This window comes from Podarcis gaigeae, assembly GCF_964106915.1.
Source record: "Podarcis gaigeae genome assembly, chromosome: 13".
Classification (NCBI taxonomy): Eukaryota; Metazoa; Chordata; class Lepidosauria; order Squamata; family Lacertidae; genus Podarcis; species Podarcis gaigeae.
Genome location: NC_139689.1, coordinates 33,833,267 through 33,849,417, shown reverse-complemented (window position 1 = coordinate 33,849,417; position 16,151 = coordinate 33,833,267). Strand labels below are relative to the sequence as shown.

Below are 16,151 nucleotides of genomic sequence, written 5' to 3'. Positions count from 1 at the left end.
TGTAACAGCATGGGTTCATTTATTTCTCTTTCCTGCCTACCTCTCAAAACGGTTGTTTTCCCAAGTTGGTGGAAAGGCCTTGATGTGCAAGACTTTGAGGGCAACAGGACGGAGATTCAGGTTGGTGGGAAGAATTATTTACCGTATTTTTCACTCTATAAGACGCACCAGACCACAAGACGCACCTAGTTTTTGGAGGAGGAAAACAAGGAAAAAAATATTCTGAATCTCAGAAGCCAGAACAGCAAGAGGGATCGCTGCGCAGTGAAAGCAGTGGTCCCTCTTGCTGTTCTGGCTTCTGGGATAGCTGTGCAGCCTGCATTCACTCCATAAGACGCACACACATTTCCCCTTATGTTTTAGGAGGGGAAAAGTGAGTCTTATAGAGCAAAAAATACGGTATATTCTGAGCCCACACACTGGAAGACTGAGTGGCTTCCTGTCAGCTAACCAGAGCATACAATCCCATTGGGAAGTTCTGTACAAGCCCCACTGAAATATACCTTCTGTTCATTTCAGTGAGACGTATGCCGTAGAACTTCCTGCTGGCTTGAGCCTCTGAAGGAATCCACAAAGTATAAGCAAGTTTGCCTTGCCTGCCCTGCAGTCTAAGGCTTGTTTTATAGGATAGCCTGAAATGGGAGTCCCATGACGACTTACCCTGCCGCTACTGTGTGCAAAGTCCAACAACAACATGCTCAACATTTTGAATACATCAGCACTGTCTGTTCCTGTGGAACGTATACACCAGCCACAGGCCATATCAATACATGAAATTAATAAAGCGTACCTGTGAATGTTGTTAATGCTGTACACAAAGGGATGGTAGGAAAGAGAGAAAACTTAAATTCAAAATGTACACCCTGGCCAACTAAGCTTTGCTTTTGCATTGTAAACTAAACTGACAACAAAGTCTGGAGCTGCGCTTGCGATCACCTGCATATAGTCTCAAAACACCTTTCTAGAACCTCTTTATACCTCAACAAGCCACCTAAATGTGCTTGCTCTTTCATTCTTTAAAATGCAGCAAAGCAAAACGATCCTTTGTTCCCAAGCTGTGGCTGGATTTGCTTCCAACGATTGGATTTATCAAGAAATGTGATTTTTCTCCCCCCCCCCCTCCCCTTCTGGGCTGGCGTCACACTGGCCAGCCGAATTTCATAGCATTGATTAAAAACAACAGCAAGGAATTGCCACTTAAAGAAAAACATACTTCAAGCCGTTACAACTAAAAAATAAAGTGGATTTTTTTTTTAATTTAAAAGCTCAAAAATAACAAGCCGTATGCTTCTGAAACATGTAGGAAACACATAACGCAATATATAGTCTATGATACAATATACACTATAATACACAAAAGGGGCTGTATCGGACTTCTGTTTTAGAAAAAAAAAGCGGGAGGAAACACTAGTTTTCTGGAAAGAAATATGATGGAACATAAGGTGAGTGGGAGGGAGAGAGGAGAGCGAACACCCTTCAGTTCTGGAAAAACTGCTTGCATTTCGGCACACAAATAATTAGCTCACTTCAATAGGGCTCGGCAGTCTGCAACCTCCCACTGGGTTGCAGCCCATCACTCCAATGCATTAAAAACAATCTGTTTCCACACATGGAGCTGCATCAGTCGTTCAGTGCTGAACTGCATACTATACACCACAAGGTTTGCCAAATGCCTCGCATGTGTTAAGAGCAGATTTTTGCTGCCCTCGTGGCTCTCTGGATCAGGGCACATGGCTCTGATCCACCAGTTCTACTACAAACAAACAAGGGATCCCATTCACACATAAGATTTTCTCCACTCTCCTGAGCAAAGTGCTGCTGCTTGCACACCATAGAAAGCTCCGTGTGTACACACAAGAGCACCCCACTCCCCTAGTTCACAGGCCCGGGTGCAGAGCTCTTGCCTTAGCACAGGGGCTTGGGACTGTGCCTGCATCTTTCCTTGGAGTGAGACTTTCTTTTAAAAAAGGAGGAATCATTAAATTAAAAAAACAACAACTCACAATACATAATTTGGAGGAAAATATAAGGCAACCTTCTCCGTAGAAAAAACAGGGGGCTTCCTAAGGAGGTTTTTTTTTTTAATATATAGATATATATTTATAGATATTTATAATTTTAAATATAAAGTAGGAATGTGCTGGGGGTGCAGAGAGAGTCCCATTTTGGGCGGCTTCCCTGCCCACCATTCAAAAGCTTCACAAGCACATAGAGGTGGGCGGGAAGAGGGAATCAAGATTACAAGTGGGGTATAGTTTCGCTGGTGCTACTATCAAACACACAAGGAGGCCCTTTGGTGCGGCGGAGCAGGGCATTCGCTTGGTGGGCTCCTCAGGCCACTGGGTGGATGCGCTTTGCTTTGCTAACTCCTCCCCCACCCCCACCTTTTCCCTGCCCGCTACTGGGCTTTGTGCTGATTTTTAGCCAATTTGCTTGGAAGCGACATTGTTTCTCCTTCATCCCAGACTGAAACCACAGCGTCTGATGCACCTTCCAAGAGGTTCTGACAGAGTGTGCAAGGAGGCGGAGGTCATCCGATGGAAAGAACAGTGGCTGTTACTCCCTTCTTTGTGCAGATGTTGTCCCAGTCAGGAGGGTTCCTTGGGCATGTCGCTGTCCTTTCGCAGAGACCATCCTTCATGGCAAAGGGTCGCCGGCACCCACACTGCTCCCTTTCCTTTTCCGATTGCACCCAGCCCTACAAGTTCTTGGTGACCAGGTGAGTTTTATAGTGCTTTGTCAGGTGGTCGCTTCTTATGAAGCGCTTTTGGCACTGGGCACACTCAAAACGCTTGTCGCCTGCCGAAAGGAAGGAAACAAGAGCGACGTCGGCATGCGCGATACAAGTTCACACAAAAGTGTAAATTAACTGGTGGGATTTACTGACACGAGATGTGGTGAGAGGCACTAGGCTTGGATGGACTGATTTTTTAAAAGGTTCCAGAAAAATGAATGAAGCCTTAGCTTTTATAAGTAAATGAAAACCACATATACATTCATAACAAGAATGGCTTATCACCTTCCGCATGTCCTGCATGCTACAGGGAGCATACAGGAGTCTCAGCCTGCTGTTTGGGGTGCCTTCTTTAAGCAAAGCGTATAACAGATATTTACATTAGGGTTCTGGGGAGCCTGTGGTTCTCCTTGCGGGACTCCATCTCCCCTCAGCTCCAACCAGCATGGCTAACAGGGATCTCCACCACACTTGTAGCAGCCATCATACGGCCACTGTAGCTGAGCAATAGTTATGGTGCCAGCAGCTATGCTTGAACAGCAACATGTTTAAGGCTTGGGTGAGCGCAGAGGCAGTTGCTTTAGAGAAGAATTGGCATAGGGTAGTTATAACTATGACCTGTGAGCCCAGGAGTCTCTCATTGGGCGGCCTCAAGCAAGAATCTAGCTTGGTCCTTTCCAAGGTAGTAAACTCTCATCTCTGAGCTACACCACTCCAGCCTGCGGGTGGGGACACATATAACTCAACACTTTTCCATATAAAGTTCCAGCACACAGAAAACAGGTGGGTTTGGGGAAAGCTGGACTAGAACACTTCTCCCTTAGATCTAATTTTCTATACGGAGGAATTAATTTCTGTATGAGGAAGCATTTAATCAGGTGAGGAACCCCCCAACCTGAAATAGTACAGGCCAAAGACAGGCTCACCTTCAAAGCAGGAGCTAGGCCACCGCCTCTCAAGCCTTAGCTCTCCATCTGTGAAAAGACAGCAGCCTCATAGGCTTGCCTTACATCAGGCATGGCCAAACTTGGCCCTCCAGATGTTTCGGGACTACAACTCCCATCATCCCTAGCTAACAGGACCAGTGGTCAGGGGTGATGGGAATTGTAGTCCCAAAGCATCTGGAGAGCCAAGTTTGGCCATGCCTGCCTTACATGGTTGTCATACAGATGACTCAGAGAAGATGCCAGAGTAATTAGGATTTATAAAATGCTTTTCCTATCCATTAGTGTTATACGACTCAAAGAGCAGGGGTGCAGGTGGGAGAGAGAAGCAGAGAGGAGACGACCCACCTGTATGCGTCCGGGCATGCCGCTGTAGCTCATCACTTCGCGTGAATCGCTTCCCGCAAAAGACCCAGTTGCAGACGAAAGGGCGCTCCCCTGTGTGCAGGCGCACATGGGCCCGGAGCAGGGAGGTCTTGCGGAAGGTCTTGCCACATTCAGGCACGTGGCAGATGTGCCTCTTCTTCCCCTGATCCCCCAGCCTGGAGGGAAATAAAAGGGGTGAGAAACCGTGCATGGTCTAACTTTTGTGCAAAGACCTGGGAACACTTGACTTCAAAGCAGAGTGCCCTGGTGAAACCTCACAGATCAGATTACTAGCTCTCCAAGGATGACTTAAGTAGCAGCAACACTGTTAACTGGTACCAAGTAGTAACCCAGCTGCTCCTCTGGAAATAATCTCCACCCTGCTGCTGCCACCCAAATCCTAATGCAGGAACAGAAGCATTTGTTGCCAGAGCAGCAATTTGTTGAGAGGCATGGGGCTTCTTCCCTTACCTCTTTTCCCCATCCTTGCAATTGGGGCAAGTGCAAGCCATCCGCCGTCTCTTCTCCCCGGGCTGTAGGTCCCCCAGGAGTGCTTGCTCCATCTGCAGCTGAATCTGGGTGGGGCTCAGTCCACTGATGGTTAGGTTGTTGCCAGAGACATTTTGCACCGTCAGCTGTTGCTGGCCTGCAGGAAAAGGGATGGATGAAACTTAGATATGCCCAGATTCAGTGGGGGAGGTACAGTTACTCCACTAAAGCTCCATAGAAAGTTAGGCCAAGATATTACAGACCCCTCATTGAAACTTTTCTCCCTTGCCTTTCTACATGTCAGTACTGCACTGGGCTTGAAGAACTATCCAGGGTACTGAATGCCAGGATTTCGTTCCTGCCTGGGACCAGGCACCAAGGTTCTCCCCAGCCTTATCAGCTCTATCGACCCTGGTTTTAGTTCTCGCTGGAGTTCTCCTTCACAGCCCTACCTGCTTCCCACATCCCACTGCTTCCTCTGACATCTTGCTGTATTATGAACACCAAGCTTCTCATAACCTGTCTCAGAGAAGCAGAAGTAATAAGTGTTGCCTGACTCCTTATTTCCCCAGTCAGCAAGTGTACAAAAGCAGAAAGGGTGCTGTGGTGCTATTATAGCTGTATGTGCAAGGACACACCACGCATGCAGTTGAGATAGCATAAGGATGCCTTACAAAAGCCAGAAGATCCTCCGGCACTCTTGAGCATAACAGCACTGCCACTATATTTGGGGGCTGCTTTGGCCATCAGAAGTAGCCATTCTCCAGCATCCATTTGGCAACTTGTCCTCATTCCAGGTAAGTAGGTCAATACATTCCCAAGCTTGCACCTCCTACCCAGGAAGATAATTATGAAAAGCAGCTTGAAACAGGGACCTCAAGCAGTAAGGGTTTCATTGCCTACCATATCAACTTTTATATGTGCCATAAGCTATGTGCAACAAAATTTGCAGGGCACAAGAGAGACATCCTTTAGGCAGCCCAACCCTAAAGCAAGTGTACTCAGAAATTAATTCCACTTAAATTCAGTTTTGTTCTATGGCTGTCCTAGTCTCCCTTGTCTCTATGCCGTTTCTCTCCATGTTTCCCTGGTGTTGTCCCAAACCTTTAAAAAACCCACACACAACACATATCCCTCCAGGAAAGATATATCCATCTGGATATGCTGCTCATCGCAGGATCATTACATATCACATACACTACCTCCTGTGTTGGTGATGGTGACAGGAACACCTTGAACTTGCACCCCATTGATGCTGATGGTCTGCATTGCCTGAGCAGCAGCAGCAAGCTGAGCAGCATTGAGACTGATGATGCCTCCGGCAGGGGCGATCTTTGGCAGGGCGCGTTCTTTGCGAGCCCCTGTCTTTTTGGTACTTCCTCCTGTCTGGGAGCTACGGGGTGCAGGACTGCTGCAGGAAGTGGCAGAGGAGGCAGTGGAAGAAGGTGCCACAGTTACACCTGGGGCTTCCTGCAGAAGCACTGTCTGCAGCTCACCGGAAGGCGTCTTGAAATAGACCTAAACAAATGACACAAAAAGGAAAAAGCGTGCAGTCTGCAGCTTCCCATTTTGGTGGTCTCCCATTACCCTTTTATAGCTTTATTGTAGATTATATAACACTTTCTTAATACAGACACATTTTCTATCCCTGCATTAGTGTAGATACCTTCATCATAATGAACATGGGCTCCCCACCTCCCTATATTATACCTTATCCCTATCACTGTGATAATTCCTTATGGCAAGCGTACTCTCTTATACACTTGTCACCATTCCACTTTTGGCAATTTCAAAAAAAAAATGTAGTTATTTCACTTTATTGCAATATAGACATTAATATCACCAGATAACTTAATTGTTTTTTAATCCTGAACAATAAGTCTGGCTCCAAAACTACCACTACTACTACTAAAAGGTTTAACATGGTATATGGCACGACAGAAATGCAACCCTCACTAATTTTCTTGGCCCCCTGACTGCAGTAAAAAAATGTTTGGGATGCTTTATAAAAATATATATATTAATTATTTGTAAGCCACACTGGGTGCAAAAAGAAATTCTATAAATAAGTAAAATAAAATAAATCAAAAAATATTAAATGTATTTTAAGAGGTTTGGTGAAAGTAGACATCTTATTTTCATGTTGTCAGGAACTCTAGAAATGGGGCAGTTTAGAAGTGAAAAAATAACCAACAGAACTAAATCCAAATAAAGCTATTGGGGTGAGGTGGGGGAACCAGAGCTTAGTACCCATGTCTGGGGATGTTGGGGGGCGGGGGACAGCAATCACCTCCAAGCACTGCAGGCCCCACTACAGAAATATGTTTTTTCACGCCGACTGAAAATTACTGGATCAGACTGCTTGCTAAATAATTTGCACATAACCTTAGCATTTTTTATATTTTGGTTGAGAAAATGGACTCCCTAAATTTTATATGCATGTATTATGTGTGTGTGCACATGCATACAGACACACTCAAATGAACAAACAATCCATTGGGTATGTACTTTACTACGCTTAGAAGATTGGAATTCCTCCCACCCCAGCCCCAATTCCACCCCATAATTCCAGGCATTCTTGACCTGCAACTGAAACCCCCAAATACCTGAGTGGGAATTGGCTCAGTTGTCTGGATCTGGAAGTTCTGTGGGGATTTCTGAGGAACGGTTGGAAGAGTGGCCGAGGCTGCCTGGACCACGCGCAGAGCCTGCTGTGGAATCTGAACCACCTGCTGCTCCTGTTTGGGTTGGACCACTTGCACCTGTTGGACCATCGCTGGCTGCCCAGATCCCGGGCTCTGCACAATCAACAGGTTGTTCCCTGCTTGGATGATGTTGTCGGCCGTCGTTTCTATCAAGACCGTCTCCACTTGCTCTGTCACAGCCATCGCAGCTGCCTGGGGTGAGGACACCACCTTCTTCCGGGCCTTTTTGCTCAGTTTGGAGGGGCTGTCTGGGACGATCTGAGTTTGAGCACTGGTGTCCCCGGCACTCACCAGGTTGCTCACTGGCAGGGTAAGAGTGACGTTGCCACCGGTGCCAGTTAACTTGACCACGTTGCTTGCGTTATGGACAGCTGTTGGTGGGGTCTTATGAGCGGGCGCAGGTTTGATTGGCACAGGCTTATGAGTTGAGGAGGAGGAAGAGGATGCTGACGAGGAAGAGGAAGAAGGGGTGATGGTACTGGGAATAATCTGTATCTGGTTGCCCAAGTTCTGCTGTACTTGAATGGTCTGCCCTGATGTCGTCTGGATCTGCGGAACTGCCTGGTACTGGATGTTGGCAGGTGAGCGGGCCCCTTTGTTGATCACAGTAGGGTTCTGGATAGTGAACACCAATTGCCCACCAGGATAGGAGGTCCCGAGCTGAGACCCCTGGATTTGGAAGAGGTTCCCTTTGGATGACAAAATCCCAATGCTGTTCTTGCTGGAGCTCAGCGGGAGGGGAGCAGGCTTGATGGGCACCAGTTTCCGAGGAGCAGGCTGAGGAGGGGCAGGAGAGGCAACTGCTGCTTCTACAGCTGGAGGACCGATTTTGCTACATGTGGCTGCAAGCAGGGCTAGTGGAGATGGCTGAGAATCCTACAGGAACAGAAGAGTTGTGTTACAGGTAGGCTGGCAACAAAGAGGTTGTTTCAGATTCAGCACAGCGTAGCTGGAAAGGAAGGAAGCCCAATGTGTGGGCAGTATCTTAATTTCCACAACTAAGATATGGGGCTTTGTTCTAAGGGTGCACAGTACCACATTCTCAAATAAGAAGATCTCACCACTGAATTTGACTTCAACAAACTAGTGTAGTTTCTAAGAATAACAATATATTGCACTCTTGAGTGCCTAAGGTGCTCCATCTACATAGTCTCAAAATCCAACAGTCCTATAAAGTTAAGTCAGTGTCATCTCCACATTGCAGGCAGACTTCCCCTGTCTCTTGATTGCAGGCATTTTCCTGTCTTCTGCTTTCCATTAAGGCTCCATGAGGCCCAAATGGAAGCTAAGATATAGCCATGCCTTGCTCCTCATTATAATGTTTCCAAAAAAAGAACAAAGTTTTCATTTCCTGCTGTATATGAATAACACCAGAAGCTTTTGTGGGGTTTTTGAGGAGCATTGGCCTCAATACTGCTCTCACACACGTTTGAAGAACAAGAGCATATAAATGCTGATTTCTCTCCATCGCCAAGAGAGCACATGAAAACAGGTCAGGGGATATTCATTCTGGAGTTTTCAGAGACCTCTGTTTCCTATAGTGCAAACAGAGATGCTCTTTGATGACAGCGAGGAAACAAAAGAGATTCCTGAAACATTCACACAAAGGAAGAGGGCTGGAATCAGAACATTAACTGTGCTTCAAAGAGAGTATCTATGCTCCTGTTCATTCTGCACCTAAAATGCTTCTCTCAGGCCAACTTTACACAAACGTCAAGCAAGAAAGAAGTCACCCGAAACTGAAATTACATGGCAGATGCCCCCCCCATACAGTAGCTTGCCACCATAGGAGCCAACTCCTAAGGGTCAAGGTCCCTTCAGTGCCCCCCCATAAAATATTTGATGTGGCTGCCCCCCCCAGTTGATGGGCATTACCATGCAATGGTGTGTGTGTGTGTGTGTGTTGTGTCTTGTGATTAATTATTTGGGGCGGGCCTTACTTGCCCCCTCAATATTTTATTCAAGTTGGTACTCCTGTTTGCCACATGGGTTAGAAAGTGGCATGAGGTCTCCTCCAGGCCACTGCTAACAGTGGAGAAAAGCCACATGGCAATGATGGATCTGTATGATCGGTAGCACCCCACAAGGAGTAATCACGGCAGCTGCCAGAAGCTTGCCGTCTCTCTCAGAGCCATGCCTGTGCCATTGCCACAGCTGCTAGAAAGACTTCTTAAACTTGGGTTTGTAAAAAAACCAAAAACCAAAAACACTAAAAAAATAGTTCCAAGTTTAAAAGGCCTTTCTAACTTCTACAGCAAATCACAGCAGCACACGCTTTTTTCAGGCCACCTCCTTTGTGTGTTTTGAGTGGGTGGTTCTGGGCTCTTTCACATAGGATTCTGAATCCCTGTGGTGTACATGCCCTCTCGTTTCTTTGATCAGGGCCAGGAGACGTATAGAATGCAAATACCTTTCTCTGCCTCATTTTTTTGCTAAAGCAGATGGGGAAAGAAAGGGTTGTCAGGAGCAAAGGCTTTGGGGAAAGTGCCTCCGTTAGTTAATAGCTCATCAACCAAATGTTCAGGAATGGTGCCTACTTGACCCAAGGAATATTTATATAGGGCATCTGACCCAACCTGAAGGGTGGGTATGCATTAAACATGTATTGGGACCAATTACACATTTAGAAAGGAAAACATGGAATAGCCAAATTGGGACTGTACCACTTCAGAATGGCAGGAGGTGGGGGAAATTGCTGCTTCTACAAAGAGGAGAGCATTCTGACATAGCCTTTTCTCTGACATGTTTTCTACACAGAAACCACTTTCACATGGGAGAGCATTAAAACATAGCATTTGCCACCAGAATTCTGAAGCAGTAATATCCCACATGCTTTTTTGGACATGCAAGATCAAGGAAACCTGGGAGGACTTGACTGTCAGCTAGGCTTTCTTTGCAGAGTGAATCATCTGCCTTTGAGCTTCAGTTCTACAAAAGCTGATCAGTCAATGCTTTCTTTACTTACAGCCCAGGACCCTACCACACAAGCATTGCTATCCTGTAACTGGAACCAGCATTCATTGTCTCCTCATGCAGTGACAATACTAAGCCACAAACATTTTAAAGACCTACCTGAGCTGTAGAAGCAGCAGGTTGCAAGTATTCGCTGGGACTGACAGCAGCAGTGGCAGCCATGCTGTCCTCTGTATCTGCAAAGAAGGAAAGATGTCTAACTGTTTACTGAGGCCTGCATCCACAATGGCAATATCCACAAAAATCAGAGAGCCTTAGGATTATTTTCATTTTTTAAAGCATATTTAAATCTCTTGATCACAGGTCTAAGTTATGGTCTGAAGGCACACAAATGCGCTACCTTGCAGAAGCTAAGCAGGGTCTGCCTCTGGGTGGGAGACCTCCTGGGAACCAACCCATATGCAGTGTTGGGTTCCATGATGGAATAAAATGTGCGAAAGAAGTCCCAAGAAAAAAATGTTATCCATAGCCTAAATCTGGAGAACCATGTTCTTGATTTATTTAACAAATTTGTATCCTGCCCATCCAGCCCATTCTACTCTCAAGGCATATCCATCATCCCAGGGCTGCCTGCTGCTGAGAACCAGGAAAATGAGGCTTGGCAGTACAAATGAAGTTTGCCACTCTTATCCTCATCTAATAGAACATACTAATCACCACAGGCGACTAGAGGCAGTCTGAACTAGGTGCTTCATATTTCTTATCTCATGTACACTCACAACAATCTTGTCATGTAGGTTAGGCTGAGAAACACCAATTTGCCCAAGACCTGTGGAAAGCTAATAGTTTTCTCACATTCAAATGCATGCAGGGAGAAAAAATGGGCAGCAATTCACTTCCCAGATAGCTAAGCAAGTCTCTCCTGGTAAAGAAAAAGTTCAACCATATTGGCCAATGCTTGCTCAATGGAGAGTACTAACTAAGGTCCCTTTACATGTACCCTACCTTGTGTCTTTGCAGCTGTCTCTAGGACTAGATCCCACATCAAAGAGTCCATGCAAAGCATAGGTGGGCAATTGGTGCTCCTCCATATATTGTTGGGATTCCAAGTCCTGCCTGCCTCAAGCAGCATGATTTGATAGTGAAGGATGATGGGAGTTGTAGCCCAGCAACGTCTCTAGGGACTTAGGTTCCCTACCCTTGGTGTAATGACTTCCTCTAAATCATGGATAGGCAAACTAAGGCCCAGGGGACGGATCCGGCCCAATTGCCTTCTCAATCCGGCTCGCGGACAGTTGAGGAATCAGCGTGTTTTTATATGAGTAGAATGTGTCCTTTTATTTAAAATGTATCTCTGGGTTATTTGTGGGGCATAGGAATTCGTTCATTTTTATGTTTTTCCAAAATATAGTCCGCCCCCCCAAGGTCTGAGGGACAGTGGACCGGCCCCCTGCTGAAAAAGTTTGCTGACCCCTGCTCTAAATGCATGTTTAGCATTTCAAAAAGTGACCAATGCCCAAGAGACCAGACATCTCTTACAGGGTATACTGAATCAAAAGTCTTGGTGGAAGTCTTGATATGGTTTCCAATTGGCATAGGAGCCAACTCCTAGCTCCATGGGGGCTTTGGCCCCCACAATAATATATTTGAGGGGGCCAGGCCCCCACAAAGTTGATGGACATTTCCATTCAAATGGGGTGTGTGCACTGTGTCATGTGATCAATTATGTGGGATGGGGCTTACCTGGGCCCCCCACAATATTTTATTCAAGTTGGCACCTCTGCCAACTGGCATGGTAGCCATGGATAAAGTAGCATCTACCCTAGTCTCAAACACAAATAAACAAGAGCAGAGCAAGCTGACATGGACTAGACTCCCAGTGCATGGTTAACATAACCACATCCCCTTCTTTTTTCTGCAGGAGGTGGTTGCTCTCTTGCCTGCTTTAAACTTCTGCTGTTTAGTTTGCACCATGTGGGGCTATGAGTAGCTAGCAGCTGCTTAGGAAAGTATATTGCGAGTCTTGCTGGTGGGGAGGTGGGATTTTGTTTGCATCATACTGAGTGAAAGTGAACAGATTTTGATATAGGAAAGCATGACGGTGGTGATGAAAGTGTAATCTTAACCATGCCTATGCAGAAGTCCTACTGAATTCAATGGGGCTTACTTCCAGGCAAGTGAGGTTAGGATTTCAACCTGAATTCTGATTTAAATGATACATGGCCAGGATTAACATGTCTGCTACTTACCTATGAGCAAAAGCTACCAAGCCCAAGTCAGAGCCTAAGAAATCACTGAAGTTAGTGGAGAACAAACACAAAAAGTGTTTGATGGACTGAAATAGGGCACACAACATTATATTTCAATGCAAGATCACGGCAACAGTCCTCTTTTACTCTTTGTTCTGACTAGGCTATGGAAATAGCACGGGTCAGCAGATGTAAAAAGCTCCTCTTTGAGTGCCACAAAGATCTGGATGCCCCCCTCCCACTTTCAGACAGAAAAAGCAATAAAAAATTTGAACTAGCCAAGTCACCACTGAATCCACTTCCTAAGTGCAAAGGGGTCCATGCTTATGGGAGATACCCCCAAATATTCAATAGCTAATTTTCAGCTCCTCCAGAGGAAAGACTGGCATCCCCCGGAAAGTCTAGTGTGTATACTGCATAAAGCACTCATATTGGGGGTGGGTGGGAAATGAGTTCTTTGAGATGGTTTCCCTCATTCCATTAGAATAACTAACAAGTGTGTGAAATCAGTATTTGTTCATAGTAGCTAGTGCTCAGACTCTTTAAAAAAAACAACACCCAGTTACCAGAGACCCACAAAACCACTTATTTCAATTGGTAGGATCCTCAAGATTTTCCTTGCACCATCCCACATCACACAGCAAGGAGTACAATTTTAGAGAATGTTGTGCCAGCAGACACAAGAGTGGGAAAGGGACTCTAAAAAGGCACAAGGAAAGGATTGAGGATCTGGGAATGCTTAGTCTAAAGTGGTTGGGGAGGGGGATCCTAACTGTGGTGGCACAGAAGCAAGTCCCAGTGAATTCAATAGGGACAAATTCCAAATGGGTACTTCTGTATCAAACACAAGTCCTATAGCATCATAGAGACTAACCAATTTATTACAGTGTACTTTTTATGTGTCTCAACTGACTAAATAAAAAATGAACAGTGAGGATAGATACTATATATGGGACCGGGGGGCGGGGGAGGGAGAAGGCATACCTTCAGTATACCTAGGGGCCTCTATAATTTAGCATGTCTGAGTATATCATGGGATTGTATCCAATTAAATTCTACTTCGAGTAAACCCATTGAAAATAATAATTAGTCATGTCCATTCATTTCAGTGGCTCTAGTTAAACCACAGAGCCTAGGACTTGCCGATCAGAAGGTCGGCTGTTCGAATCCCCGCGATGGGGTGAGCTCCCGTTGCTCGGTCCCTGCTCCTGCCAACTTAGCAGTTCGAAAGCACGTCAAAGTGCAAGTAGATAAATAGGCACCGCTCCGGCGGGAAGGTAAACAGTTTCGTGTGCTACTCTGGTTCGCCAGAAGCGGCTTAGTCGTGCTGGCCACATGACCTGGAAGCTGTACACCGGCTCTCTTGGCCAATAGAGCGAGATGAGCGCCGCAACCCCAGAGTTGGCCACGACTGGACCGAATGGTCCCTTAGTCTGACTAGCACTGGATACAATCCATGGATTCTCTTTTATAATGTATTACTTTATCTATATAATGTACATCTTGCATTTATGGCGATGACTGGTGACCAACAGTAAGAAACACCACATCTAGTAATAAATAAATAAATAAATCACATAGCAGCAATTGCTCATTCAAATAAACAGCAAAATCTAACGGTTCTAAATTAAAAATGCTTAAATCAGCAGTTCTTAAAAGTCTGGGGAAACAAACACCTTTGCCTGGTGCCTAATCAAGTCTCCAGGGCAGGAGGACCCTCCTTTGGGAGAATGCTCCAGAAGTCAGGAAACACCATGGAATCATCAGTCATCACCCACCACACTTTAGATAGAGAGGAGCACCAGAATAAAGGTCTCCAGTGACAATCATAATGGACTTGTGGGTTGCTATGGGAGAAGATGGTCCAGCAGATACCTGGGTCCTAAGTAATGTATGGCATTAGAAGTTAGTGTAGACTTTAAAATGGTTGCTTATGTTAGAATTAATTTCATTTAAAGCTGCACTGTTGTTTTGAAAAAGACACATTATAATTCTCACAACAAATTAAAAATACAATCTTTTATTCAAAAACATCAATGGACTTTTTAATCTATGCTGGTTTATGCCTGTTGCTTCCCCACTATTATTTAAGTATGTGCCCACCCTCTTATAACCACTGACTGTCCCACGTGTATGTCATTCCCACCTCTCTCCATACCTTCCTGGATCCATGACCACATGTTCTCTCTTGCTCTTGGGCCACCCACACTTTCTCCTGTGCACTATACCCCTGTATGCTATACTCCTGTACACTATACCCCTGTATGCTATAACCACATGCCCATACGTGCACCCAGTAGTCAACCACCAACACATCAACCCTCAAGCACCCTCTCATACCTACCTTTTACTTGTGCTACTTGACTTAACAGCCATCAACCTCCTTCTTTCGAATGCACAATCTCGTCACATTCAAATTCTGTTTTCTACTACATGACTATCTAATGCCTCCCAACTCAATTCACCCACCTATTTTTCCCTTGGTATGAGGGACCCCCCATCACTTACACCCAATAACCCCGTGTCTCCCTATACACTTTGTCCCCCCAGTTCAATGCCTGCCTTTGAACCACTTATCCCTGCCCTGCTCCTCTTTCCCTTGCTAGCTACCTTTGCATCCAGTGCTTATCTTCTTCTGCCCCCTGCTCAGTCCCTGCCCATCTCCTGCACACCTTCTAAATACCCTTGGCTGTGGCCCCCTTTTCTGTCCATTGTTAAGGCTACTAAACCTACCACCACTACCACTCATGTACCTTCAAGAGCAGCCTAACATACAGAAGCTTATCAAGAGACAGGCACCTTTTTTGCTAACATGAAAGCAGAGGACCTGCAGACAGCTTCACCTGCTTGATATCAGGTTGCTATTAAAAGTCCGAGCCCAGGGGGAAAGCAAACAAACCCCCTCTACTCCCACTCCCCACATGCCCTTTGACCCCAGGAACCAGTCGACGACCCCAAGCCCCATCTCTCTCTCCCACTCCTTGCATTCCCCCCTCTCTCTTATGGGTCCCCCGAGGAGGCGGGCTCTCGTCTTAGCCCCGCCCCCTTCCGGTCCCAGTTGCTTCAGTCCCGCTCGCGCGCTCGGCCCCCTCCCTCGAAGGCCCCCCTCCCACTGCACAGACCCCTCCTCTTCCTCCGCTCGCCCCCGCGTTCCCATCCCTTGGTTTCTCCTCCCACTTCTTCACGACCCCGGGCCCGCCCCGCTGGGCTCACTCACCGGATAGAAAAAAGAGGCGGCAGCGGCTGGGACCCCCCTCACGGCGCCATCTTCCTCCTCCTCAGCAACCCGGGCACCGCCCTATGAGGCCCGCCCACTCCGCTGTCGCGCGACCAATCCCTGCGCGGTCCCTACGCCGTTTGACCAATCAGAGCGCGGGTGGTCCGCCTGTGTAGCTGCCTCCGTCCCGATCGGCACGGCGTTTGGCCAATCGCCGTCCTTCCCCTGCTGCGTCGGGCTCACCCAATGGGAAAGAGCGGCTTTGACAAGGACGGACGTCATTTCAGAGCCCAATCGCAGGCGTGAAATCACGAATTGACTAGCCCAGTCGCCAATTGGGGCTGAGGGCAGTGTTGCGCTTATCCTTGATTGATTGACAGGCAAAGGACCCGCGAGGAAGAAGAGAGAAGAGAAACACATCCACACAGAGGCCTTAATCAAGGAGGGGTGGGCTTTATTTTTTGGGAAGTCTGATTGGCCAAGGGATGGAAGAGTGGCTTCACAGGAGGCCAATAGGAAAACTGGGGTGATTCC

General features: G+C 46.6%; 1 protein-coding gene and 1 long non-coding RNA gene across 3 annotated transcripts in view; both read right to left on the bottom strand.

Moving 5' to 3' along the window:
• SP2 (Sp2 transcription factor) lies at positions 1 to 15,743 on the bottom strand. Of its 2 annotated transcripts, none has more exons than XM_083708763.1 (7): positions 15,618 to 15,743; positions 10,311 to 10,387; positions 7,140 to 8,114; positions 5,736 to 6,051; positions 4,516 to 4,690; positions 4,027 to 4,220; positions 1 to 2,799 (listed from the first exon to the last, which is right to left on the bottom strand). In XM_083708763.1, exons 2-7 carry the CDS (start codon positions 10,371 to 10,373, stop codon positions 2,699 to 2,701), a joined length of 1,824 nt encoding a protein of 607 aa, XP_083564889.1. In that variant the 5' UTR covers positions 10,374 to 10,387; positions 15,618 to 15,743; the 3' UTR covers positions 1 to 2,698. The 2 variants fall into 2 exon arrangements, with proteins under 2 accessions (XP_083564889.1, XP_083564890.1); XM_083708764.1 differs by lacking the exon at positions 15,618 to 15,743 and adding an exon at positions 14,745 to 14,817.
• LOC310829872 overlaps positions 1 to 16,151 on the bottom strand; it is a 102,229-nt gene that overhangs the window by 42,925 nt on the left and 43,153 nt on the right. The window lies entirely within an intron of this gene.